The 27,424-nt window shown below is 35.6% G+C and overlaps 2 protein-coding genes across 3 annotated transcripts in view; both read right to left on the bottom strand.

The window, feature by feature from the left end:
- LOC123541288 (cullin-associated NEDD8-dissociated protein 1-like) overlaps window positions 1–10,072 on the bottom strand; it is a 42,995-nt gene extending 32,923 nt beyond the window's left edge. The window contains exons 1-9 of the mRNA XM_045326703.2: window positions 9,895–10,072; window positions 5,785–5,886; window positions 4,982–5,049; window positions 4,190–4,302; window positions 3,933–4,033; window positions 1,819–1,885; window positions 1,360–1,458; window positions 757–883; window positions 208–370 (exon numbers count right to left, since the gene is read on the bottom strand). Of these exons, the coding sequence (XP_045182638.2) occupies window positions 208–370; window positions 757–883; window positions 1,360–1,458; window positions 1,819–1,885; window positions 3,933–4,033; window positions 4,190–4,302; window positions 4,982–5,049; window positions 5,785–5,886; window positions 9,895–9,936 (882 nt within the window). The 5' untranslated portion in view covers window positions 9,937–10,072. The remainder of the gene's footprint in view (window positions 1–207; window positions 371–756; window positions 884–1,359; window positions 1,459–1,818; window positions 1,886–3,932; window positions 4,034–4,189; window positions 4,303–4,981; window positions 5,050–5,784; window positions 5,887–9,894) is intronic.
- A 2,667-nt stretch (window positions 10,073–12,739) lies between these two features.
- LOC123540176 (toll-like receptor 6) lies at window positions 12,740–25,829 on the bottom strand. 2 transcript variants are annotated; one of them, XM_045324982.2, is made up of 2 exons: window positions 25,669–25,829; window positions 12,740–18,541 (listed from the first exon to the last, which is right to left on the bottom strand). In XM_045324982.2, the coding sequence occupies exon 2, from the start codon at window positions 18,537–18,539 to the stop codon at window positions 14,883–14,885; it is 3,657 nt and encodes a 1,218-aa protein (XP_045180917.2). In that variant the 5' UTR covers window positions 18,540–18,541; window positions 25,669–25,829; the 3' UTR covers window positions 12,740–14,882. The 2 variants fall into 2 exon arrangements, with proteins under 2 accessions (XP_045180917.2, XP_053382824.1); XM_053526849.1 differs by lacking the exon at window positions 25,669–25,829 and adding an exon at window positions 23,013–25,634.
- Between the last annotated feature and the right edge of the window lie 1,595 nt (window positions 25,830–27,424).

Here is a 27,424-nt window from a genome sequence, read left to right on the forward strand (position 1 = left end):
CCTTAAAAATAAAGGGCAAGGGCTTCAAAATCGGAGACCTTAACCATTTTGCCACAAGGGCCCCTTTCACATGAAATAATTCTGTATCATATCAAAAGAGGTGTTCAAACACAAAAAAGTAAGGGGCAATGAAATTGAAGTCAGCAATCTTAACCACCTGGCTACCAAGACCCCACATCCTAAATTTGAAAGTAAACAGAAACATACATCAGAAACAAAAGGTGAGATTTCTTTCGGACATCTTCTGACAAATGATTCAAAAGCCTGTAGACAGTACTCTCTGAGTTCATCGTCTTCTAAGCGACAGAATTTGATAATGTGTGGCATGATCTTTTCTAAGTGCTCTCCAAATCTGTGTCCCGCTTGTCGGCTGAAAGGCAAGCATTCGACATTTGTTAAGTTGTTTTTTTTTGCTTACAAAAATTCTTTTTCATAACTTTTAGTATCAACATAAGACCACTTCTTCATATGAAAATACTGTATATGAGGACTATGCTAATATCTACTATCAGTCAAACTTTTATTTTGAATCAGTTACACAGGATGTACAGACATTCATGCTATCTTATTGACCGAAGTAATGAAAGAGTTGCTCCTAAACTGGAAAAAGAAAAACATAATGCATAAAAAATATGATTGCAATTTTTTTTATTAATCCCTCCCTAACCCTAAATATTATTCAAAATAAAATATCCTTAAAGTAAGTATAGCCCAGTAAAAAATTTAAAGGTCCATCTTGACTTGAACAATTTTTACCTAATGGCTCCAACACACTGGATATATGTTCTAGTAGTGGATGTACTACTGTTCTTTGCCAATTCTGACAACAGGTAATCTATTAGCTCCACAAACAATGTGTTGTTACAGCTCATTACAAGGTAGCCTGAAAATACAAAATAAATATGTCATTAACTAAACTGAGAACATGCTGTTCAAAAAGAGAAAATATTTAAGGGAGCAGTGGTTTAGTGGTTCAGGTATTGGCTGTTCACTTGGAAATTTTGACTTTGAACCCGCTGGGTACACAACCATTTACCTCCTCTTAGGACACTAGTACTGCATTTTGAGAGGAAAGGGAACCAAAGTTGCTAAAATCAGCTTCAAACTTTTTTCACAATTAAGCAAAAATAAGCTAGTATACACAATTGTTAAGAACAGAAAGTAACAGAGTATCATAATTAAATATTTTTGGTCTGGACTTCACAGGAAATTCAGAAATAACTAATGCTATCACTGAAGAATCAACTGTAGAACTATCATATACATGTACTTGCGGGAGCATTTATATGGAGCAATATGGTAGGTTAAGATTCACATTCTTTCAAGATACAAATATCTTACTGTGACAAAATGCCTCACCTATTGCAATGATGGCCCTCTTTCTTACAGCCAATCTCTGACTTGACAGCTGTGGTGTCAATGATTGTAATATGGTTGGATGAAAACTTATCAACAGTCCTGCAAAAACAAGAACATTGATAAACTTTTTATTTAAATTAGGAATCCTACATGCATGACAAAATTCAATAATCAATTTTCTTCTGTGTAGCACAAAATGCTATGAAATAAATATGGGGAATCAGGCTGAATTAATTTGAAGGAGAATGGGTTTAACAAAAAGCTATGGAATCATGATCACAAGTTTTACAGATTTACAACAAACTGGGTAAGTATTCAGATTTCAAAGACATTTATTACATACAGTAACAATCTGTGCTTTTTTGTTTTGCAATATAATTACTTTAAGAAGAAAAGATCAATGTATCTGAATATGGTAATGTATGCGGAGCCTGGAACAGTAAATTAGCGTTGTACTACCTCCAAATCTACTCAGCAAATCTCCCAGAATGTCAAGAGCTTCTAATTGTACGGACATATCCTCCTGCTGAAAAGTACAAGGCAAAACACTTTTCATAACGCAAGCCATTTTGAAAATACTATAGTACCAGCAATAGCTAGCCATATCTGAATTTTACTGATTCATTGAACAGATAAAAGATGAGTGCCCAAAGGTGTTATCTCTGACACAAGTAGACACTGTCGTTCATATGACTGAACAAGGGTGCCAGAATGTCACAATATACGCCCGTCACAGCAAATTTGTTTACACTAGCACCTGTATTTGTAAATGGAATTTTAATTTTCTAATTGTTTAGAATGTTTTTTTTTTTTTAGAAATTATTGTAATTCTTTTATTTTTCTAAGTCCAGAAAAAAAATCCTTACCAGGTAGAGATACCTTAAAATACACCCAAAATTTGAAAGTAACATCAATGTTGTACCACAGAAAAGTGGTCTTGGTTTTTCCCTACGGACAATTATAAAAAAGTTACAATGTAAGTTATTTATAGTAACAACTAAGGGAAGTTAATCTTTAATGAGAAAAAAAAAAAAAAAAAAAAAAAAAAAAAATTAAAAGTCCACACAAAAATCCTTACCAGGTAGAGATAGCTCAAAATACACCTCAGAATTGGATGTAACATGCATGTTGTACTACAGAAAAGTGGTCTCGATTTTTCCCTACGACTTGTAATGAAAAAGTTACAATATAAGCTATTTATAGTAACAACAAAGGGAAGTAATTCAAAAGAAGGGACCAGTGCATGACACTCCGTCTCATGATGGTGTACAATTGTGCCAAGTTACATCAAAATCCCTCCATGCATGAAGAAGAAATGCTCCGGACAAAGTCATTCTTGTATCTGACCTTTGACCTTTAAGTGTGACCTTGACCTTAGACCGAGGGACCTGGTTCTTGCGCAGGACACTCCGTCTTGTGGTGGTGAACATTTGTGCCAAGTTATATCAAAATCCCTCAATGCATGAAGAAGAAATGCTCCGGACAAAGTTTTCATTCTTGTATCCTTGACCTCTAAGTGTGACCTTGACCTTACCCCTAGGGACCTGGTTCTTGCGCATGACACTCCGTCTCATGATGGTGAACAATTTAGCCTAGCTATATCAAAGTCCTTTCATGCATGAAGAAGATATGCTCCGGACAAAGTTTTCATTCTTGTATCCTTTGACCTCTAAGTGTGACCTTGACCTTAGACCTAGGGACCTGGTTCTTGCGCATGACACTCCCTCTCATTATGGTGAACAACTGTGCCAAGCTACATCAAAATCATTCCATGCATGAAGAAGATATGCTCCGGACAAAGTCATTCTTGAATTTTTCATTTATGTATCCTTTGACCTCTAAGTGTGACCTTGACCTTAGACCTAGGGACCTGGTTTTTGCGCATGACACTCCGTCTCATAATGATGAACAATTGTGCCAACTTTCATCAAAATCCCTCCATGCATGAAGAAGATATGCTCCGGACAAAGTCATTCTTGAATTTGACCTTTGACCTCTAAGTGTGACCTTGACCTTAGACCTAGGGACCTGGTTCTTGCGCATGACACTCCGTCTCATGATGGTGAACAACTGTGCCAAGTTTCATCAAAATCCCTCCATGCATGTAGAAGATATGCTCCGGACAAGGTCTGTGGACGCCGCCCGCCCGCCCATCCGCCCGCCATAGGCGTTCCCATAATACGTCCCGTTTTTCAAACGGGCATATAAAAATTGTTGAGAAAGACATTAAACCCGAACACAAACACAAGGAACTAGGGATAATCAACTACCTTTTCAAGGTCAGCTGAATGTTTTCCTTTCCTAACAAATATGACCTTGATGGGGTTCCACACAAAGAGTACTTGGATCTTGATCTCGTACATTGAGACCAATTATGAGAATTACTTTTACTGAAAGCCTCTTGCATGACTGTTTATCAGTTTCCCTTATTAAACTGAATTTGATACATTAGCATTTTGCTAGGTAACAAGAAGTCATATTTTAGTGCAGTGAAATGGCTAAAGAGTGTCGCAATTAATAGCTTAACAACCTGTCGCTCAAGCAAGAAAAACAATATTATTGTGCATGAATACCTTTGAAATTGCACTGGTGAGACGTCCTGTAATTTTCTTACAGATACTGGCAGCAAGGGCCGTTGATGATGGAGGTAACTCACTTATAACTGTCTTTAAACCTGAAAATAAAGCACTGAAAATAATGGAAACAGTTCATGAATAGCTTTTATATTAATCGGAGGTGAAGAAATTTTGAAATGAGGTCTTTAAACAGTTAGTAGTAGAGGCAAGTAGTTTGGAGGTGTATTATCTACTTGATTTCACTTCCATCTTACCAATGCTTGAAATATCTCTCAGCTGTTCTTTGTCAGACAACATATTGCTGCATAATGTCTCTACAATGGTTTCCACTTGGAATTCCTTCACTTTATTCACCAAGGGACCAAGGCTGAAACAAACAAACAAGTAAGCATCTTACTATAACCACATACAACAAACAAGTAAGTATTACTATATTCATATACTAGTACCTTTCATGTCAATTTTCTAAAGGTTATGGACAGAAAAACTGAATAGTAATATGAATTTTGATACTACATGGTTCAACACTACATGTTTCCAAGGATACTGATGCACTCCTGGGATTCTGACATGGAGAGCCCGTCTAATTCTGAGCAAGTCCTCCAAATAAAGAACATACTCTGGTACATTCCATTTATCTTATTAAATTTAGCCTCTGGTGGAAAATGATTCTGCCTTTGCGACCAGTGCAGACCTAGGTCAGTATCAGCCTGCGCGGATCTGATGTTTGCTATCCAGTCAGTAAATTTTCAGTAAAAACCCATTTGAATAATAAGTGGTACTGCCCAAATTGAATGATGACCCAGTCCATTTTAGAAATTTAGCAGGGTAAAGGTTAAGCAGGTTACATTACACTCAGCATCAAGCACAGAGCACAACAGCCTATTCTAACCTGACTAGTTTAAAAGTTAAGCTTTTTAGCTCTGCTGGCTCTTAAATGTAGTCACTAGTATGCACTTGATACATGTCTATGCCCTTTAAAGTTGAACTCTCAGTTTAGCCTGAAAGTTCAGCACAAGCATCAGGTAATATGTATCAAAACATACCATTTAACTGCAAGATTTTGAACCTCGCCATTTTTGTCCTCTAGAAGTTTGAGCAGCATTTTGACAACCTGAAATACATTTTGTAAAGAATTTAAATTACCTTTAATTCAAACTCAAGAAGAGTACACCACAACCACGATACACACATTTAATGCAAAATTTTTTTTCAAAACTTTGTGTATTAAAGAAGAACCAAATTAATTGACAACATGATTTATAGAGAAGAACTCTCAGTGGAGAAGGGTCATAATTTACATAAAATTCAATCAACAGTTATCTAACTTACTAATTTCAGTAAAAAATATGACTGAGAGGCATTATCATTGATTATGTGAAGTTACAATGAGATAAATACAGCTGTTACCAGGATACACTACGTGAAATAAACATAGACATAAAACTAACCTATTTTTTAAAGTCGAAATAGGTGCATAATATATATGGAATCCAACCAACAGTTAACTAACTTAGTTACATCAGGTTTGAACACTAGGAAGCATTGTGTAAAGTTCCAACCTAGCATGTATATCTATAACTGAGATACAGCCTGAGAGATATTTCCCTGCAAAACCTTAACCTAACAGTGAGGCTAACTTCTAACTTAGTTATTTCGGTAGATTTGATGACTGGGAAGCCCTGTGTGAGGTCTCAATCCAATGCATGCAATGGTTACTGGGAAATGACCTTGCATACAATTTCAAAAATCTTACTAACCAAGGTGTGATGCCCACACCTTGGTGAGCAGAACAGCTCTCACTATTCAGTAGAGCTACAGAAAATTCTAACTTGAGCATCAAAGTTACCTTTCTTTCACTGTCATCATCAAGTTTGATAGAATCCTTCTGTAACTCTGTCATCAGATCATTTGTGGCCATAAAGCGAAAGTCCTTGTCATTTGATGTCATCTGAAAATGGGAAACTAAATGTATTTAATATACAACCATAAATTTTTTTCTTCTTCAAGCGATCAAATAGCTGAATGTTTATTTATTTATTTATTTTGTTGGGTTTAACGCCGCACTGACACAATTATAGGTCATATGGCGGCTTTCTAACTTTGATGGTGGAGAAGACCCCAAGTGCCCCTCCATGCATTATTTCATCACGACTGGGCACCTGAGTAGAACCACCTACCTACCGTAAGCCAGCTGGTTGGTTTCCTCACACAAAGAATTCAATGCCTGGTTGAGGCTTGAACCCACACTGATGAGGGGCAAGTGATTTGAAGTCAGCGACTCTAACCATTCGGCCAGAGAGGCCCCCATAATTTTTATTTCAGTTGGGATTTTTTCTTTTTGCTTCAAACTGGGAAAAATGAAGCATATTTGACATTTGGAAAAGGGTTGCTATTCGGCCTCATGAGACAGTTAGAAAAAACCTGCACACTAATGAAACGTTGGTGCAAAAATAAATAAATAAAGGGTTCTGTTTATACTTGTCTATTTACTTAGTTTTTTACAGACATGACTGCCTGAATTTCTTGTCAACTTACCTACTACAAATAATACATCGTCAAAAATGTAGATCACTCACAATATGCTAGTAAGTTTGGGAATTTAATTACAAACCTCTGTCACTTAAAAATATTTTTACATCCTGATCCTTGTCCTAATCAATTATATTGGAATTAACTGCCGTCAGAATTTCGGAAAAGTTAATCACTTGATATATTCAAAAATAAATCTCAAGACACAGTATTTTAGAGACTTCTGGACATTGTTTTAAATGTTTAGGTAACTGTTCATAACAGCAGGTCAGGGCTAACAGTGACACTGGCCTCCAAAAAATAATAGCCAACTTTTTAACCTATAAAAAAATAATCTTCGCGTGCAATTTTTATAAAAATAAAAATAATTAATTTTAACATATATATTTTCCTATTTTTGCTTTAAAAAGTAGTAGGCTCCAACAGGGAGTGTGGGAATCGGAGATTCAGGGAAATTACCTCCTAATAATGGTGGTGGGATCCCACTATAAATGTTTAAAATGCTATATTCTGATGGATTTTGAAGGCATTTACAGGACACGTAATAACTATTTAGTTTGTGTACGGCAGCTGAAATGGTTCATACTGACTGACATTATGGACTGGGCAATGGCTCAATTAGCCCCATTCATGCACACACAATATGGGCACAGTTGCACACACAATGGAAAGTCTACCAAGTCTTTGAGTATTATTCATGTTTATACTTTTCTCTATACAAATCAAAAGTGTTTTCATGATTCTTTTGACCATAACTGCACTTAAATTGCTCGAAAGGTACAAAACAAACAGGTTGCGAAAATGCGTGATATTTGGCATCTATGCACACTACTGAATTATAGCTTTTTGTCAACAAGTTTTTAATGCTTTATTCAATAAATAAGCTCTTTTTAAGTGTTTTAGAATGCTTTTACTTATGCTAATGACAGTATGCAAACAAATTTATTTGTTGATTTTTTTAGCTTGTCTGTATCGGCCATGTTTCTAAAAATAGAAACAAGACTGGGTTTCCTGATAATTTCTGGGTTTAATGCGCAAAAAAAAGAGAATATTTATTTTGCCAGAATTGTCTTGGTAAAAAAAACACCTATTTTAAAAATATCTGGCATGTAGTATTTCAAAAAATTCGCATTCTTTTCAAATTCTGAAAATTATATGAAAAATATAAGATTTTTTTCATTTCAGATTAAAAAACATACAGATATAATCTAGATTCTGACTGAAGATATTTTGAAATCGTCGACAGTTAGGTCAGTTTATAATATATGTTTTTAAAGATAATTAAATAAGCAGTAACTATAGATGGCAATTTAGGTTTTCATCAGGAAACCGCCGGTACAAATTGGTTTAATTGTCGTCTGCCGAATATGGAGTTGAAGAAAATTTGAGTTAGCATTTTAAAATGTTCCCAAACAGTAGCCCAGCAGTTCAATCTAATGGATAGCTAGATAAGTAAGATTAACTTCCGGTTATAATCGGTTTAATTGTCGTCTGCATCCTACCGCCTTAGGCAATATTATCCGCATAGTTGACACGTGTTTGGAATACATGAAGTAATAAACAGTGCGCACTATCGATTTTCTACACTAGCTCATCACGGGTTACTGTCTCACTTGGCATAATTATTTATGTAGCTATTAAATAAAATAATCGCCAGTTCCTGTCGCCAATATGAAAAAATATTCGCCATTTAAATAAAATAATCGCAAATGGCGACAATGGTGACTGACAGCGTGAGCCCTGGCAGGTGTTAGTTTTTAGTTTGTTTTCATTGTTAATATTTTAAGGTTTGTTAAATGTACAAGACCACTGAATATGTCATTGTATAGAAATAGGTGTTTAATCAAATTAATCAGTTTCAGTTTTTTTATTTCATTTTCAATAAAATTCACTGCAGAAAAGGTGTCTGTACCCCAAGACTAGCCTTACTCATTTGGCTTAGCGGGATGACTTATTTTATGATCTGATATTTTATAGCTGTCATCCCTCTAAGCCTTACCGGTATCTGCATTCTACTGTTAGGAAACTGAAAACATTAAAAAATAAAAAAAAAAGTCCTTATATACTGGTCAGACTTACTTGCTTTGATAAATTAAACATTAATACTCATGTAGAAACTTAAATTGGTTTGAATTTAAATTTTAATTCATATTTTTATAAAAAGAGACTTAAATCTTCGAAAATATGATGTGACAAGTGCGGGGAGATATCTACCCTGACACTGGTTTCAGTAAACAACAAACAACGAAGGATTTCAGACACAATGTCTTTTAACAGATTGTCATACAGAATATACTGTCCGTTTAGGGATGGAACTTGAGACCTGCAATCGGTAGATCTGTGCTCTCCCTATAAACTGAGCTAAGCTGGCCAGTTTCTAGAGGTACGGATCCATACCCTAGACACTTAGTTGTTTGGCAGTGGCTAGGGTTACGGTACCGTAATCCTAGCCTCTGATTCTAGGATTACGGAAGTTCCGTATTTCTAGACAACCCTACGAGAATAGGCTAGGATTACGGAAGTATTTGAGAGGAATCAAATATATATGTTAGGACATGCATAAATGATGTTGTTAACTTACTTGTTTCACTTAAAATAGCGATTTTTCATGTCTGCCATATTATTTCGTGTTATCGATCCGCCATTTTGGGTTAGTAAAATATAGATGGACAATTATTTATGCACTGTTGATGAATAATTATGAATGATAAAAGTTAAAATCTTCTTAATGAAAATAGTAATGTTTCAATGTTTACATAATTGTCCAACTATATCCGGGTTACATCACGAGGAGGTGCTCAGTTCATGGCCCATTTCTTTTTCTTTATAATTTCCATAATAAATAATCGTTGTTTTTTTTTTGTTATTGTTTTTTTTTTAAATATTGCTGTAATTTTGTTTTTGTTTTCGAACACGTTATTATTTCATAGTCGTGATTTTGCATTTTTTTTCTTTCATTTTTAATTGTTCTTCTCTATTTTTTTTCTTTTCTCTTTCTTCTTTTACTAACCCAAAATGGCGGATCGATAACACGAAATAATACGACAGGCATAATAAGTCGCTATTAAGTTTAAAACATCATTTATGCATGTCCTAATATATGTATTTGACTCCTTTTAAATACTTCCGTAATCCTGGCCTATTAAAATTCTCACAGGGTTGTCTAGAAATACGGAACTTCCGTAATCCTAGAATCGGAGGCTAGGATTACGGTACCGTAACCCTAGCCACTGCCTAGTTGTTTTTTTACACATGACATGAAAAATACTAGAACAGCTTTTCTTTCTTATGCATTAAGCAGTTTCCCATAATTTTTTTTCAAATTAAAACATCAGGCACAAACCATCAATATCGTGACAAAACAAATCCTAAATTATTATCATTATGGGTGGGGTAAAGTGGTTGAATTTAAAATGATTCATTTTACCTTCTCCAGAAGATTGGCGATATGGTAAGAGACGCTCGCCATTTTGTCTGTTGTACCTGGATTTGACTAAAATGAATTTAAATGAATGCTGTCCTGCAAATCTAACGAAATACTAAGCCGGTTTTCTTTGGAAATTTGCAACTTCGGCACTTGCGCTTCCATCTACTTTCTGCGCATGCGCTTGTGAGTGTTCAAGAATATGAGTTCATTGTGATAACTGCAATGTATTTGGATAAAAGACCTCTAAATTAATACGTAATCGTTGGACTTACTTCCCTTGTAATTTATTTACGTCTACCAAAACGTTTTGTTTTTTTACTGTCATAAATTATATGATTAATTAAAGTGCTTTAGAAAATCATACTTACACCACATGATCATTCAAGGATTTAAAAATCCCTTGTATGCACGGATATTTTCGCATTGGCTATATGGTGGCAATAACAGTAACAGAGAAAGTGTTGCAGTCCAGGTTTTCATTGTTTCATTTCGTATATAAAGGCACTTGTGAATCGGGCGTTTTTCCTTAGGAACCCTGAAACTGTAGACAAAGATTAGATTCCAAGCAAAATTCACTTATATGCACATAAATATGAATAAGAATTTCCACATTAAAGCTGATTTTTTATTTTAATCATAAGTTCGATTACATAGATTTTTCTTAAAAAAAACTAGCATTTAACTTTTTAATTTAAATGATATAATTCATTGGTATTTTCACAAAAAAATCTCATAAAATACGAATACTAGAATGCCACTTCCCAAAGTAAAAAAAAAAATGTCCTCTTCACAAAGGACGCAGCTTCTTTCTTTAGATCTTGTAGCAGACAATTTCCATCACCAGTTGAATAAATTTCAGTTACTGACTTACATGTAGTTTTGACAGCTTACCAGTATTTTTCAATGTTATTTAGTATACATATTTCTGTCAAAACTTTGGGCATTAATACACTGTGAGAGCCTGGAGGGACAATAACTAAACGGCAAGAACATGTATCAGAAACTGAAACTGAAACATTCATGCAGATCCGTTCAAAAACGTTACCTTTATATCAACTGTTAAAAGCCTAGATTTTACAGACATGGCCTCGATCTAATGAAGACAAACATTGACCATGGTTCACGAAGATCAACTGAACATGCGATTTATAGAATGTAAATAATGTTTTCTGATCTTGAAACACAGTTTTACACCTGACATAGATTTCATAAAGATAACATTTCTTACCAAGTTACCGATAGATCTGACAAAGATTTCACCAAGACAAAACCTCTGACAACATTTCATGGAAATCGGGTAGAAAATATGGCCTTTAGGGTGCAAATAAGACTTTTTCTATCATTTGATCTAATAATCTAGTTTTGAACGTAGATGAATCCGTTCTCAAACCTGGCACAGAGTATAAAAAGACAAATATTTTCTAATTTGTTTTACGCTAAAAGCTGACAACTTCTCCTCAAAGTTGTAGTTCAGTCCTTGAAGAGAACAGTGGCTTCGGCTGTTTTTGAACTCTTGACTATTGGTTATGCTGTTCAAGGCGTTGCGAGGTGGAAAATTTATCAATAGGTGCACTACCAGGTACACTGCCTTAATACAGCTGATTCTGCGACCAGACATTGTAGATTGCTCCACTTCGCATACAAAACAGTGACGTGAAATTTATTTTTGAAAACTATGTGAGGGTCTACAGACTGTGTGGCTATTTCGATTCACGGATGTGCAGCTGATCATGATCTGCACTGTTCGCAAAATCAGTCGTGTCCAGCATGATAAGGTTTAACAGCAATTTTCAAATTTATGCTTACAAAATATAAATGTTCAAATGTAGATCTCTATACAACAACGTAAATTTTCAAACCTATATAAAAACATATCAATTTTCAAATTAATATGAAGTTATGAATTATATCCCTCTACTTCCTAGCAAAATCACGATAAAATTCAATTTAAAAATAAAGAGATTGGTTTGTAGCCTGACTAAGTACGTTGTAGATTGTGAATGAGATTCTCCGGTGCTTAGTCAGCTGGCCGTGTATTCCTTTCAATTTTTTTTTTCGCTTGGCACGAATGGTCTCCTTACAGACTTCAGTAATTATCATATGGACAGTCTTCAAGAGCCTTGTGGCGTCGTCTCCTGCTGTACTTGGGCTCGGTGTTGCCTTAACCTTTAGCCTGCTGACGGGAAGTGATTCCGCCTTTGCGACCAGTGCAGACCAAGATCAGCCTGTGCAGAATGATTATTGTCTGCACTGTTCGCTATTCAGTCAGTAAATTTTCAGTGAACACCCCTTAGAATAATAAATGGTAATGTCCAAATTGAATGACGGACCAGTCCATTTTAGAAATTCAGCATGGTAAGGGTTAAAGCATTTGTATTAGCGCTAGTGGAAGCGAGAAATGATTCACATTTCATTGCCTCTAATGCCCAGATTCGGAAACCGAGTCAACTTAGGTATTACGCTTTCAAAGGGTCTTCTTTATGATTTATTTCAAATAGATGAACTCAGCTGTCTGTGAGAGCCTTGTGTCGGCGCGTCTGTAAAATGTCTCCCCGTACTTGGACGCGGTGTTGCCGAGAGATCTCGGGGTAGGTTCAAAATATCTATATAATAACACAAGCAGGCGCTAGTGAGCGAGAGGAATGTTGCACATTTCGTTCTTTCGAACGAACAACCTCAGTCCAACCCCTAGTCAGCTAATGTTTTGCTTGGTTGGGTTCTATGCTTCCAAAGGATCACTGGAATAGATGCATTCAAGAGCGTTAATTCTAAAATGCGAATCAAGATATTGCTGCAGATGTACACTTGCCATAAATTAAACTGGCCACATAGACAAAAACACTGGTTTCTTTGCACGTTTATTATCTGATGGACCTTCAGGAAAAAAAGCAAAGTATTTCATTATTATGAACATTGTAATGTGCGGTATTCGAGGCACAATTCATTTCAATTGGCAAAAAATAGGAATGTACATGTAAAAACAAGTAGACAGCAAAAAGCATATTGTCTACAACGAGATTTTCGTAATACTTTTAAATGATGCAAAAATTACATGGGGAACACAAATATCTTACAAGTATATGACATAAACAACTCACATTTGTTTTCATGGTTGGCGCCACTGTAGGGACTGTTTCAATTAATCTACCAAGATGCAGCCGGATTAAATGTTTAGTTAAATTTTCCTCGTAGTCAAACTGATCAAACTCCATCGGGCATGGATAATAACTTGTACACCAGAAAGAGCTCATTATAATTGCCTCGCTGTAACTGGGCTGGAATTTTGCTCCTTTATACATAAGCAATGTGATCGGTAAATTACCTCCACTTATATTCGTATTCCAGAAACAGCTTATTGTGACATTCCATAGAAACTGCATCTTTAATAGCACTGATATATCTAGGCTAGAGATTTGCTCCTTTATACGTAAGCAATTTAATTTAAGCCATTTAAGATGTCTTGGGTATAATACACACGACATGATTCAGAAACTAAATACATAAATCAGGTAAATGCATGTCAATAAAAACATTTCAAATGATTATCAAATCACAGCCGGAAGCATAACATAACACACAGTTGTCATGAGTTACATAGGAAAAGTTTTGTACAAAATATATAATAACATTACGATATGGCTAGTTAACAAGCTCTAGATTATCTAACTTTAAAAAATATACGTCATTATGATTCTCATAAAACGAGTGTAATACTCTAGTGTACAGATCTTAGGTTAAAACAAATAAAAACTAGAGCTATCACTAAAGGTGATGAATGTACCCCCCGCATGCACTGACACAGTACATTGCAATTTGACGCACACAAGATTGCATAATTATGTGGACTGTATGTATATAGACTGTATGTATACAGTAAAGTAACAAAAAACAAAGTCCCATAACTATGCAGAATATTTATCTAAAAGAACGTAACATGCACCATGCACAACTAGGGTTGGTACTGATCACTTGTGTGAAGTTTCATTAAATTGTGTGCAAGGGTTCGGTAGATTAGGCACGCACAAGATTGCATATGCAGACTGTATGTACATAGTATGTTAACAAGAAACAAAGTCCCATAACTCTGCAATTTTTGTCGCTGAAAGAACCTAACATGCACCTTGCACAACTACTGTTGTTACTGATCACTTGTGTGAAGTCTCATTAAATTGTGTCAAGGGGATGAGGAGAGGTGGTGCGCACAAGATTGTGTCTATGTACATGTATATAGTATAGTAACAAAAAACAAAGTCCCATAACTCTGCAAAAAAAATTTCTGAAAGAACCTAACATGCCCCATGCACAACTACTGTTGGTACTGATCACTTGTGTGAAGTTTCATTAAATTGTATCAAGGGGATGAGGAGAGATGGTGCGCACAAGATTGCGTCTACGGACGGACAGACAGACGGACAGACAGACAACCTGAAACCAGTATACCCCACCCCCCTTACAACTTTGTTGTCGGGGGGGGGGGGGGGGGTACAAAAAAGAGAGAAAAAAAAACAAACAAAAAACAACAGATAATAGCATTTCATTAATAACGATATAACTATTTAAGTCCGTGCATTTGCACCGCTAAGCAGTTCTAAAAGTGTGCAGATAGGTTAAAACAGTTAATAGATCTTTAATAAAACTGAAAGATCATTTCTAAAATACATATGATTCATCTAAGGACTAGAACAATTGCATTAAAGCTGTATTTAAACCCATAGGTCAAGGACTGCCTTGAAAAAGCTCCTCTTCCGCCTGTTTACACAAAACACAATCACCATTTTTACTTTTCAATGTGATGGAATTAACCATGTTCAAATGTGCCTGTCTTCATCCAATTGTGCGATATCCGTGCAACAATATAGCAATGCATATTTAGCCTAATATTTAACACGAGAATAGAAACACAATGACTGACAATGATATAGACACCTTAAGCGTGATTCTTGAAAATGTCTCCAGTCAATCACAGGAGATATATGCGCCTCCAGCACTTAGAATTGTACATACTTGCTCTGGTCCTCTGCAAGTGAGCTGAAGACAACTACATCCTCCTCTTCGCTGTCTAAACCATGTCGGAAACCGCAGCTTGGTTCCGGAAGCTCATAAACAAGCCTCTGCCACCAAAGCCTCGACCTAGCTGTAATATAATCGCCTTTGCGCATGCGTGATACAAGTTCTGGTTCTAAAGTTAATAGGTCAATATCACCATGTATCACCAAAATAACTTTGTGTCGTTTCTCGACTCTTTGTCTCGCAGTCGCAAGCAGAAAAGCGTTCACAAGAAATGAGTTTGTTGCAAAGTTTTTATCTACGATAAAGATCGAGCAGCGACTATCCTCGATGACCTTTCTAGTGACCTCTAAGTCCTCAATAACATCAGAAGACGTTTGAATGTTGTACGAGTTGTTTTTTAACTTTGGCATCAATGTATTATGAACGTAAGAAGCGCAGTGTTGGTCGCTAGGGTCGAAAGTCAGGTAAGCGTCAAAATGAACACCAGCATACCGGGTTTTACCTGGGATGTGGCATCCGGTTGTATAATACAACATGGATAGAAGTTCTCGTCTAAAGTAAATAAACAATGCCAGCAAAAGCAGCAATACACAGGTAACGACAATAATGACTACAATTAATGTTTTCTTGGAACTATTTGTGTTGTCTTCCCCTGAACACAGGAACTCAGATCTGGGAAGGTAACGTATCTCTTTGCTGTTATCTTTTCCGCAAACAAGCAGTTTCCTATCACGAATTTTGGGCAGCACTTCGTCAACAAGGTCTTTAAACCCTAAGTTCGAGCAATCACAAGCCCATTTATTACGGGCAAGAAAAAAATATTTCATATAATCCAAGTCAGATAACTCTGTAGCAGTTGTTGATGATAGAAATACTAACTTGTTTCCACTGATGTCCAGTTCCTGGAGACTGTACAAATGGTCAAAGACATTAACTTGAATTGTTTGTAACGAGTTGTCATTCAAGTACAGGTGTTTCAACATTGTCTGAGATTTAAATACACCACTAGGCAAAAGCGTCAGTAAATTGAAGGCAAGATTCAAAATTTCAAGACGATCAAATGCAGAAAAGTATTTAGTCTCTAAATAGGATATATAGCTTTTATTCAAATATAGTTCTTTGGCAGACATATTTGTAAAAAGCAGAAATTCCGAAAGTGATGAGGTTTCATTAAAACTGTTTCCATCCAGAAAAATTGACAACGCTGCGGAAGAAAGTTTTGGAACTGTTTGTAAACCGTTTTGGCATTCAATGGTTGTAATGCTGCCATTTTGTTCTGTTTTGAAGCATGCGCACTCTGAGTCACAATCTTTAACTTCCGGGCACATAAATTGTCGACGTGATAAATAATGAGGATAGTAAACGGTTTCTTCTGTATACACTTGACATTTAGGAACCTTGTAATTAGACACTAAAATCTTTTTATCCTCTTTAGTAAAATTTACATACCTTTCTTTTAACCAAGACATGTTACACGCGCAGACGACAGGATTGTTGATCAAATTATATTTTGTTGAAACGTTCGCCAAAAATGGCGGGAAAGTTTTAATCAAATTTTTCCGAAGATCAACATATTTTAGACTGAGCAACCCTCGAAATGTATTTGTGCCGATTGTAGTAAGGCTACACAGTGTCATCTCAACAGTCTCTAACCTTGATCCATAGTAACCCTGAGACAGAGTTCCTAATTTATGGATCGGGTTGCTTGATATATTAAGTAAGGTAAGGTTTTGAAATGACCCGACCGTAAATGGGTTATCTATTGTCTGAATATTGTTGTTTGCTAAATTTAGACGAATAAGATTTTTCATGCCTTTGAAAGTGTTATCGGTTAGATCAAAGTTCAATTTATTACTTTCAGCATTTATGTATTCCACGTTTGTCATTGTTTGCAGTCTTGCAGTGTCAATATCAGCGATAGCATTGAATGAAATATCAACTTCTTTCATGTTTTCAAAGTCGGCTGCCAGATTTTCCTGCTTTCCAAAAAAAGACACAAGTTTGTTATGTGATACATTTAACGTCTTCATGTTTGAATAGTCTATAGCTGATGGCACAGAAGCCAAGTCGTTGTTCGATATGTCTAAATACTCTGTCAATGGCCATTTCTTAACATTTGAGATATCAGAAAAATTGTTGTATGACAGCGTTAAATGACTAAAAGCTGTTCCGTTCTTGTCACCACGAGGGACGAACGGAAGAAAAATGTCGTCTGGCAATTCCTGCAAACGATTATTATCCAAACTGAGCAAATTCAGAGAATCCAATCCATGAAACGACGATTTCCGTAACTCAACAATAGAATTGTGGTTGAATAATAAATGTTTTAACTTTTGTAAACGTTTAAGGCCTTTATCTGGAATAATTTCAATATTGTTAAAACTAAGGTCAAGTAAACGCAGACTTTCAAGGTCATTAAAGACGGTTTCGAAGTTTGTACTGTCACTGATGTTATTTCCCGAAAGATCTAAAATCACTAAATTTTTTAGTCCTGCAAGACTGTCATTTTGCAGTTTTTCCATGTTATTGTGAGATAAGATCAAAGCTGTTAGATTTTCAAGCCCTTTAAAAGTTTTGTTCAAAGAAATTATATCATTAAACCCCAGATTGATAGCGGTGACGGCGCTCAAGTGAGATATGTTTCCATTTAGCGTTCTTATGGTATTTGAAGAAAGGTCAACGTGAGTCAAAGACAAACACTTTTCTAATGTCGTAAAATCAAAAGTCGTAAAGTTGTTGTCATGGAGATACAAGCGCGATATATGCGGTAAGAAATCACAGAAATATGGAAATATACTGGAAATATTACAGTTTGAGAAATCTAAAAATTCCAGCAGTTTACCACCAGAAAATGCCTTTTTCTTAATCTGCGTTATTGGAGTAAAACTTAAATCCAAGGACTGCAGAGACGGAAGTTGATCTAGTGCGTCGTCTGGTATTTCAGTAAACTTTCCACCTCTAATGTCCATAACCTTCAGACTAGTAAAGTTATTCTTACATCTAAAGATTTTGTCAGGGTAAGACTTCAGAGCCAGCTCACTCAACCCTAAATATTCTAGATTAATGACTTGACAAAGAAATCCTGACGGTATTTCCTTGATGTTATTTTTACTGAGTGATAAGTATTTTAGTTTCTTTAAAGCGGTAAATGAACGTTTTGATACAGTTTCGATTAGATTAAATGATAAATCCAGCACTTCTAAATTCACTAGACGCCTAAGAATCCCTTCATCAAGATTTGTCAACTGGCATAGAGAATAGAGTTCCGGTTCCGAGGGCTTCTGGGAACTAGACGCTGATTTTTTACACATGCACGTGTTACCGCGACGCTGTCCACGTGTAAGGCAGTTAACACTAACGTATAAGATATTTTCCGGTGTTTGTTTCCACACTGTCGTCACATTTTCGTACGGATAGTTCCCCATGCAAGTTAGGACATTTAAACGTTGGTCATAGATACATTCCGATGCTTGTTGCCATGGATACTGATGCGTAGTAACTGTCGAGTCCAGCCTGATGACATTGAACGTCTTTTTTCGGCTAGCATCGCTTGTTGCCATGACAATGGGTGCTAAAAATGCGACCAACAAGACCCGAAGCATCTTCTGTATGTTCGTGTGTCCGGAGGCAATCATTCCTGCAAAGACAAAGAAATGTTAGCGTAAAAATGTCTGTATAGAGCTATATCCATGTGCATTTAAAGAATGCGGAATATTACCTGCAACTAATACAATAGTGAATAGTGCGGTTCATGAAAAAAAACTAAAGTTTAACTGAACATCGATGGTTCTTAGTATAGTGCTTATCACATAATGATGTACGACTTAAATTCTTGTTACTATATTACGTTCCTAACATTCATTGTCATGTATTAGATATCTGGCCACCGACGATAAAAAGAAGTGAAATTATTATCTGAATTCACTTCCACCAGGAAACACTGAATAAAATACAACCTGTACGTGTTGGTTCAACGCCGGAAATAAATTGCAGTGGTTTAAAAAAACCCCAGTCATATCGATGTGGTAATTAGACTGGTACACACAACACACTGGCCATAGCTTTATCAGATCAAGTGGTTCCAACGTTGTTTGAACGGTGAATTTTACGCCAATCAGGTGGAGAAATATGGCCGATACTACAAATTTCCGGTATCATAAGTATGATTTAAAGGAATTTCTACCCGTTAAATAACGGATCAAATGAAAACGATGGGTGCACCTGGAGCGCAAATGTGTCTATGTTTTAGCACATGTGTCCATTTAGCTGAGATTTGTGCCATTTATTCAAACACTTCTGTACAGTCCGGCGGGGGAAGGAGATTTTTTTACAGTTTTTGACAATATCGCCTCAAATGTTGTGTTTATCGGGAACAAGTAACTGTTAAAACACTTTTTATGTAAAGGGCTACATCTTAAAACAAAGCGTGTGTATTTTCGTAGATTTATTCAGAGTTGTTTCTGAAAAATCGGCCGAAAACCTAATGCAACGCCGTTTCGAGTGGGTCGCTATGCAACGCAATCAAGTGGATACCGTTCTGTGTCTTACTTGCGAAGTCTTATCCGTCTTAAAAACAGTCATTAAGGCCTAACAATGAATAAATTTAGAGAGTTTTATATCATTATAATGATCCCGCCATTTCTAATACATTGTACTTTTACATTTTTATGCTCGCTTAACATTTAACATATTTTTGTGGACATTGTCAAGAAACATCAACACAAAAAACATAAAGCAAGGATGAACACCGAACAATATCATAAAGTAAATAATAGTATTAGTTCGTTAAAACAAGAACCATTTCACTGATATTTATCTCCTCCGCGAATGGTACTGAACAGCATACTAAAGGCGGATTGACTCTTTAAAATCAGTATAGTTACAGTTGGTAAATTTTAGTCCTTTAAAACCAATACATTGCGATTTCATTACTGTTACGCATTTAAGCTGTTCATACAAAATAAATAAAATTTGGTCCATGATAAAAGTATTGATCAGTTGTTTGTATATATTTTCATTCATATTCCTGGTGAAACGTTCATTTATTTTCAGAGAGATAAATCACAGAGACCGTTAAAATTGGTCAGGGAAAAGACAAGATTTTCTTTTTGTCCTCCATATAACAGAAACGACGTAATAAAACTCTATGGTCGCCGTTCAAAAATGAAAATACAAATGAAATACAGACACCAATAAAAAAAAAAACGGACCAGCAATTCTAAGAGAGACGTGTCACCAAGCACACGATTAAAAGCGTTTTCTCTATGTGCTCAAAGTGAATAAAAAACACACACAAAAATCCCCGAAAATTCTGCTAATTCCAACTTCAAGCACCAAAATATCAAGAAAAAAAACCCTGTTCACAATAAGGAATTAGAAGAAAGAGTTTTATCTGATGAAATGTTTGAAGAATTAACAAAGGAAGAGACAGATTTTTTAGATATAGACATTGCAAGCGACAAGGCTGTCCTGAGACAACTTTCTGAAGCAAAAGATACATTATTTTACAATATTTCTAACTCTTATCAAATCGAATAAGTACCCCTTGGCAAACTTTATTTACAGACAGTTAAATAGTATAACTGTGACACGTCTCTCTTAGTATTATTGCTAGTCCGTTTATTTTCTTTCACTGGTGTCTGTATTTCATTTGTATTTTCATTTTTGAAAGGCGACCATAGAGGTTTATTACGTCGTTTCTGTTTTATGGAGGACAAATAAAATTTTGTCTTTTTCCCTGGCCAATTTTAACGTTCTCTGTGATTTATCTCTCTGAAAATAAATGAAGGCTACACCAGGAATATGAATGAAAATGTGTACAAACAACTGATCAATACTTTTATCATGGACTAAACTTTATTTACTTTGTATGAACGGCTTAAATGCACAGCAAATCAGTAATGAAATCGCATTGTATTGGTTTTAAGGGACTAAAAAGTAACCAACTGTTACTATACTGATTTAAAGAGTCAACCCGCTTTTGGCATGCTGTTCAGTACCATTCGTGGATGAGATAGATATCCTTGAACTGGTTCTTGTTTTTACAAACTGTAACTATTATTTACTAAATGATCTTGTTCGATGTTCATCCTTGCTTTATGTTTTTGTGTAGATGTTTTTTGACAGTGTCCGCAAAAATATGTTAAATGTTAAGCGAGCATAAAAATGTAAAAGTACAATATATTAGAAAGGCGGGATCATTATAATGATATAAAACTCTCTAAATTTATTCATTTTTAGCCTTTAATGACTGTTTTTAAGACGGATAATACTTCGCAAGTAAGACACAGAACGGTATCCACTTGATTGCGTTGCATAGCGACCCACTCGAAACGGCGTTGCATCAGGTTTTCGGCCGATTTTTCAGAAACAACTCTGAATAATTCTATGAAAATACACACGCTTTGTTTTAAGAGGTAACCCTTTACATAAAAAGTGTTTAAACAGTTACTTGCTGCCGCTAAACACTATATTTGAGATGATATTGTCAAAAACTGTCAAAAATCTCCTTCCCCCGCCGGACTGTACAGAAGTGTTTGAATAAGCGGCACAAATCTCAGCTAAATGGACACATGTGCTAAAACATAGACACATTTGCGCTCCAGGTGCACCCATCGTTTTCATTTGATTCGTTATTTAATGGGTAGAAATTCCTTCAAATCATACTTACAATACCGGAAATTTGTAGTATCGGCCATATTTCTCCATCTGATTGGCGTAAAATTCACCATTCAAACAACGTTGGAACCACTTGATCTGATAAAGCTATGGCCAGTGTGCACAAAAATGAAATAAAGTTCAAGTATTTAAACAGAGATTTTAACCCATTTTCCTTAACATCAAAATTTTATTTCTCCTGTCGGCTGACAAATTAAAGTTTGTTGCTAGATGGTTTGGAAAACTGTTATAGACAATGATTTTCTAGCAGGAGGATCGTTATGTGAGCCGCACCATGAGAAAACCAACATAACTGCGTTTGCGACCAGCATAGATCCAGACCATCCTGCGCGGATGCGCAGTCTGATCAGGATCCATGCTGTTCACTAACAGTTTCTATAATTGCAATAGGGTTTGGAAGCGAACAGTATGTATCCTGACCAGACTGTGCGGATGCGCAGGCTGGTCTGGATCCATGCTGGTCGCAAACGCACTATGTTGATTTTCTGGCAGGAGGATCATTATGTTTACTTGCACTTATTCCCTCTCCGCCTTTTTTTTTCAACACATTGTATATAAGTTGTCATCTATATATGTGGAGAACACGAAAAACTTAAGAATGGAGATTTTGAAACACTGTCATTATGTTTTTTTTCTTTTTTTCTTTTTTTTTTTTGGTTGGGTTTAACGTCGCACCGACATATTTTAGGTCATATGGCGACTTTCCAGCTGTGATGGTGGAGGAAGACCCCAGGTGCCCCTCCGTGCATTATTTCATCACCAGCGGGCACCTGGGTAAAACCATCGACCTTCCGTAAGCCAGCTGGATGGCTTCCTCACATGAAGAATTCAACGCCCCGAGTGAGGCTCGAACCAAGTGATTTGAAGTCAGCGACCTTAACCACTCGGCCACGGAGGCCCCCATTGTCATTATGTATCTGTATAGACTTTAGTTTACATTTTATCAACAAATTAAATTCAAGCAGAAAGGTCTAATAAGTATAGTCCAGGTTCAAGAGAGATGAAGCTGGTCTTGCTGACGTGTGTTTTACAGCCCACCAACATTGTACAGGTCACATGACGCTAAACAGGACTAGAAATTTTGATTCCAAAATATCATTTTCATCGAAATAAAATACGAGGTACGGAATCGAGACTGTTATACCGACTGGAATCACAGAGATGCAGCACAAGCAAGTACTCAGACCCTTAGACTAGCCACTAGACTGATAATAAAGACTTTGTCACAGAATTTCAACTTTTGTAATATTTTCTTTTTGCGAAATGGTGACAAATACCAGTCTATTTTAGAGATTTTCTCAGAGAACTGATTGTAATATTATGTAATATATGATATTGGACATAGAATATACCTGTAGACTGGCTATATTCACAATATCAAAAAATTAAAATGAATAATATATCATAGTCTAGGAGCATTAGTCTATCACCTTTTACGTTTTGCCAGTGCGTGTCAGTGGTTCCAATTCTTCGCATTCTCAAGTTTGTTCCAGAACCACGCATGGGACGATGCGAAGTTATGGCGTAGTACATGTGAGCAATAAAGAAAGAAAAACAAACAATGAGTTCATTATCATTAAAAGTCAAATTAAGAAAAAAGGGTTATTGTCCTTTCTTAAACTCTAAACCGACTACAAAATAATATATTTTTTACATATATTAAAACTTTAGACAGACAGCGGTCACACATACGCCGCAGGCGCAACAGAAAATTGTACATACATTTTATGATGATGATATATGTCCGACAGGACATGATCATTTTCTTAAGCAATGTTGCGTTGTTTTAATGCATTCATTTATTTACCAGCCGACAATGTGACAAATTAAACGTTATCTATTAAAGAATCTTGAAGGAGAGGGGTGTTCAAAAAGTGATGAGAGCACTGACAACACAACAGTCGAAAATTACGTATTCTGTCCTCAGAAAAAAAAACATGTCAAGCAAAAATACAGCAAAATAGTAAGTTTTCCTGAATTTTGGCACCCGATATTTGTTGAATCGTGCACATTCGCTTAAATAAAAGGATTGGATTTGTTTGATTGAATATCACACTTTAGCGAGTAGTTAGGCGCGCACAAATACTGCCTTCAGCTTCGTTTCTCATGTTTTGTTTCGTTAACATGATGCAATTACAGCCATACCTGTGCCACAGACAACCTGCTAACAGAGACCACCTCGCTACTTTTTTCTTTAAAAAATTCAAAACTAAAGAAATGCCCTTGACCAACTATAAAAGATTTGCCTCGGCGTTTTCTTCGGGTCTGGCTACGTCCATGTATGAGTGCACATGTGTAATACACTCGTGGCCATTTAGCTTATAGAAATTTGACAAATAAACCTTGAAACCTGCAGTTTTCACTTCATTCATGAATTTTAATGTAAATGTTACATTTAAAGGTGTGGCCACGGCGAAATATATTTTAAAATGCCATTAGTTTTTTTTAAGAAATGCAAATCATGTAGTACATGTAGTATAAGTGTACTAAATGGACTGAATGTATTTTGTGAGTGAAAAACGTTTGTTATAAATATAGGTTTAAGCATTTTGTGCATATAAATGTATCAAGATACAGGAAAAGATTTAATCGTAACAAGATATCTTAAGTTCTGTAACGAAAATATTGTAAACGACCCTCATTCATTTGTACATTATTTAAAAAATATGTGTTTAGCACGTAGCGAAAGTACAATGCACATACATGTATATTGTCAGCCTTTAATAAGTATATGTAGTCCAAAGTCTGCTTGTGTAAGTAGGTCATTAGAAGCAGACACGGACGTGTATACAATGTAGCAGATATTTTCAATTGAGTTTTAACTTCTTATCTTTAAATGTTTACATTCTTAACGAAACTATTTTACTGTACCGCCCAAAAGTTTGCTTACAAGGGCGAGTAACTACAATATATTGCTGGAATAGCTTGCATTTTATGGTTGCCATTCCTTAGGAGTAGGGCATCATGTTGGCTTTCACGCAGAAAATCTGCTCTTAATTTGCTATAATTTGTTTGTTTGTTTTTTTTTAAAAAAAAAGGACACACTCGTACTCCGTATAGTAATTGATGTATTTTTAAAATGTACAATTAGTCTTATCCGATGGTGATACATATTGGAATGTATATATGAATATAAATATTAATTTAATATAATAGAAAAATATAATGAATAATGCTATAGGAATTTTCAAACGGTACTGCCTGAGGCATCTTCAAAAAGAAACGTCAGCGACGTAAATTTTAAATAAAACTAAAAAAGAAAAACACCAAAATATGTCATGGTCCATATGTTTGTATATGGAAGACTCTTAAAAATAAACGTAATTAGGTATAGTGTTGACTTTGGGAAGTCAGTAAACGTAAGTATGTTATAATACAGGCCTATCGAAAATTAATTAAGAAATAATTTATAGCAAAAGATTGTTTTAACACTATTTATGCACGGTGGGCGGTTATACCGTCGGGCGTAATAATTCCACGACGGCGCAGCCCGAGTGAAATTACTTGTACGACGTATTACCGCTCGAGTGTATAAAAAGTGTTAAAACACTCTTTTGCTATAAATTATTTTGATTCTAATATGCTCTTGATCTAAAACATTATATATAATAAAGTCGCGCTCTTTCTTGGTCGTAGTCACCGCACGTTAACGTGACGTCATTCTAGCGTAAGCGTAGAGACAAGCATATTAGAATTTAAAAAACAAAAGATCTGCACAGACGCCATCTTCAGTATAAACATATCATCAGACTCTTCTTTAATTAAGAAATATCATATGCATCTTGCTTTAATACGATAGTCTTAACTTTATAGTAAATCTCTCTTAATATTAAAACATAGATACAATTTTCTTTTGTATTGTTGCATACCTTTACTTTCTATCAATGTTTGCTACCTCATATATAACATGGAAATAAAACGAATTTTCTATTTATGATATGCTGTATAATTGTACAAAAACAAGAGTGTCTAGACTTTGGAGGTAAGTGTAGTTATGCCACACAGTGTAAATAAACACGTATGCACCTGTATACTGTGCAATAAACACATAAACAACATTTCAGCATGTATCTGATGCATACTTACTTGATTAATGATATTTTCAAACACTAATAATCCACTTTGGCACGATTAAACATCATCTTTCTGACTTTAAACACTTTCAATACTGTCGATCCATTTTATCCGAACATATCCAAAATTTCGACAAAATGACTGCAGGGCCAAGCAAAACAGTAGCAGCACGGTCCGTTGAACCTGTCAAATAGTAAATGAGCAAAGGCGTATCAGTTAGGGGTTATGACTTGCTTGTCAGTAGACAATACTATTTGCCCGTGGTACTTCGGCAAGTCATTCAAAAAGTGTTTTATTACATCACATTTGAAATAAATTTTCATTGTCAGTGTTTTTTCAAGGGTGTACTTTAGCCCGACAAATATAATATATATTGAAAATATACCTGTTTATGTAGCACTAGCCGAAGGCTGCCTATTTAAAAGAGGAATCATGATAATATATGATTTATGGATACATCTTTATTATATTTTCTGCCCTCTACCCCACGCCCCCTCCCCCTCCCGAAAAAAAACCCAAAACAAACAAACTAACTAAAACTATGGTATAAAACAGATACTCTTCTATGTCCAATGGGCTTTTAATTTTGGAATGTGTTTATTTGTAACTTGGACGTTTTAGAGGGATGGCAACTCATAAAATAAACCGTCCAAATAAGCCAAACGAGTAAGGCTAAGTTCAAACGTGTGCTTCGAATTAGTCTTGTTATCAATACATTTTAATAGAAAAGAATTGTCCTTCATTTTTCACAAGAAAGGGGGCATAATTATTTAAAAATTAAAAAGCTTTAGGAGTTATCTCTTATGACAAAACAAGGCACCCATACCGTCAGTATGATGAAGAGTCTAAAAGTTGTATTGTTTCTCAAAAATATGATAAACTGAAATTAGAAGCAAGTTTAATAGAGCAATAGTTTGGGGGTATAAAAGATAATGTTTACCTTGAAGATTTCCTTTAGTAAGGAAAAATATTTATTCTAAAATGGTGCGATTTTTTTACCAAGTTAAACAAAGAAGCAATTCATTATGTTGTATATCGTTCGAAAAACAAACGAGTGGGTGACTTTGAATTAATTAATGAATGCATTAATTAATATATGACTGAACGACGGAGTAAATGAATAATTTGATGAAGAAATATTACATTATAAAACATGAAATTTCTTTGTTTGTTTTGTCGGGTTTAACGTCGCACCGACACAATTATAGGTGACATGACGACTTTCCAGCTTTGATGGAGGAATACTCCAGGTGCCACTCCGTGCATTATATCATCATAGGCGGACAACTGACCTTCCGCAAGCCAGCTGGATGGCTTCCTCATGTGTAGAATTCAACGCCCTGAGTGAAGCTCGAACCCACATCGGTGAGGGGCAAGTGACCATACCACTTGGGCACGGATGTCCCAGTGGCAGCGTATCCACACAAAAGCATACCTTAGTAAAATTCTGAAGTAAAGATAATGTACAAATACACATCAGCTTATGGGGCGTTCAGTTAGCAAAATAATTATAGGGGGTGTTCGGTTAATGAACTAAGACATAAGTGTATTGTTGCGTAATGATAATAAAACAACATACACGGATATTCAAAAAAAAAAAAATAAAAAAATAATACGCATGTAAATTATGAAAAATATATAGAGCAAACATTTAGCTAATACCAGGTCAGTGTAACTTATCAATTAAGGTTATGTTCTTACCTACCTGTTGCAAATAAATACGCTATCAAGAGTCACATGTAGATATGTTATCATAATCATTGTCATG

Source organism: Mercenaria mercenaria, chromosome 16 (genome assembly GCF_021730395.1).
Source record: "Mercenaria mercenaria strain notata chromosome 16, MADL_Memer_1, whole genome shotgun sequence".
Lineage (NCBI taxonomy): Eukaryota > Metazoa > Mollusca > Bivalvia > Venerida > Veneridae > Mercenaria > Mercenaria mercenaria.

Excerpts from the sequence above, each read along its gene's own strand:
- LOC123540176 (XM_053526849.1), bottom strand. The coding sequence starts at position 23,115 with ATGTACTACGCCATAACTTCGCATCGTCCCATGCGTGGTTCTGGAACA. Across the intron at positions 18,542-23,012 it reads GCACTGGCAAAACGTAAAAG|GAATGATTGCCTCCGGACAC; the intron begins GTGATAGACTAA and ends TTGTCTTTGCAG.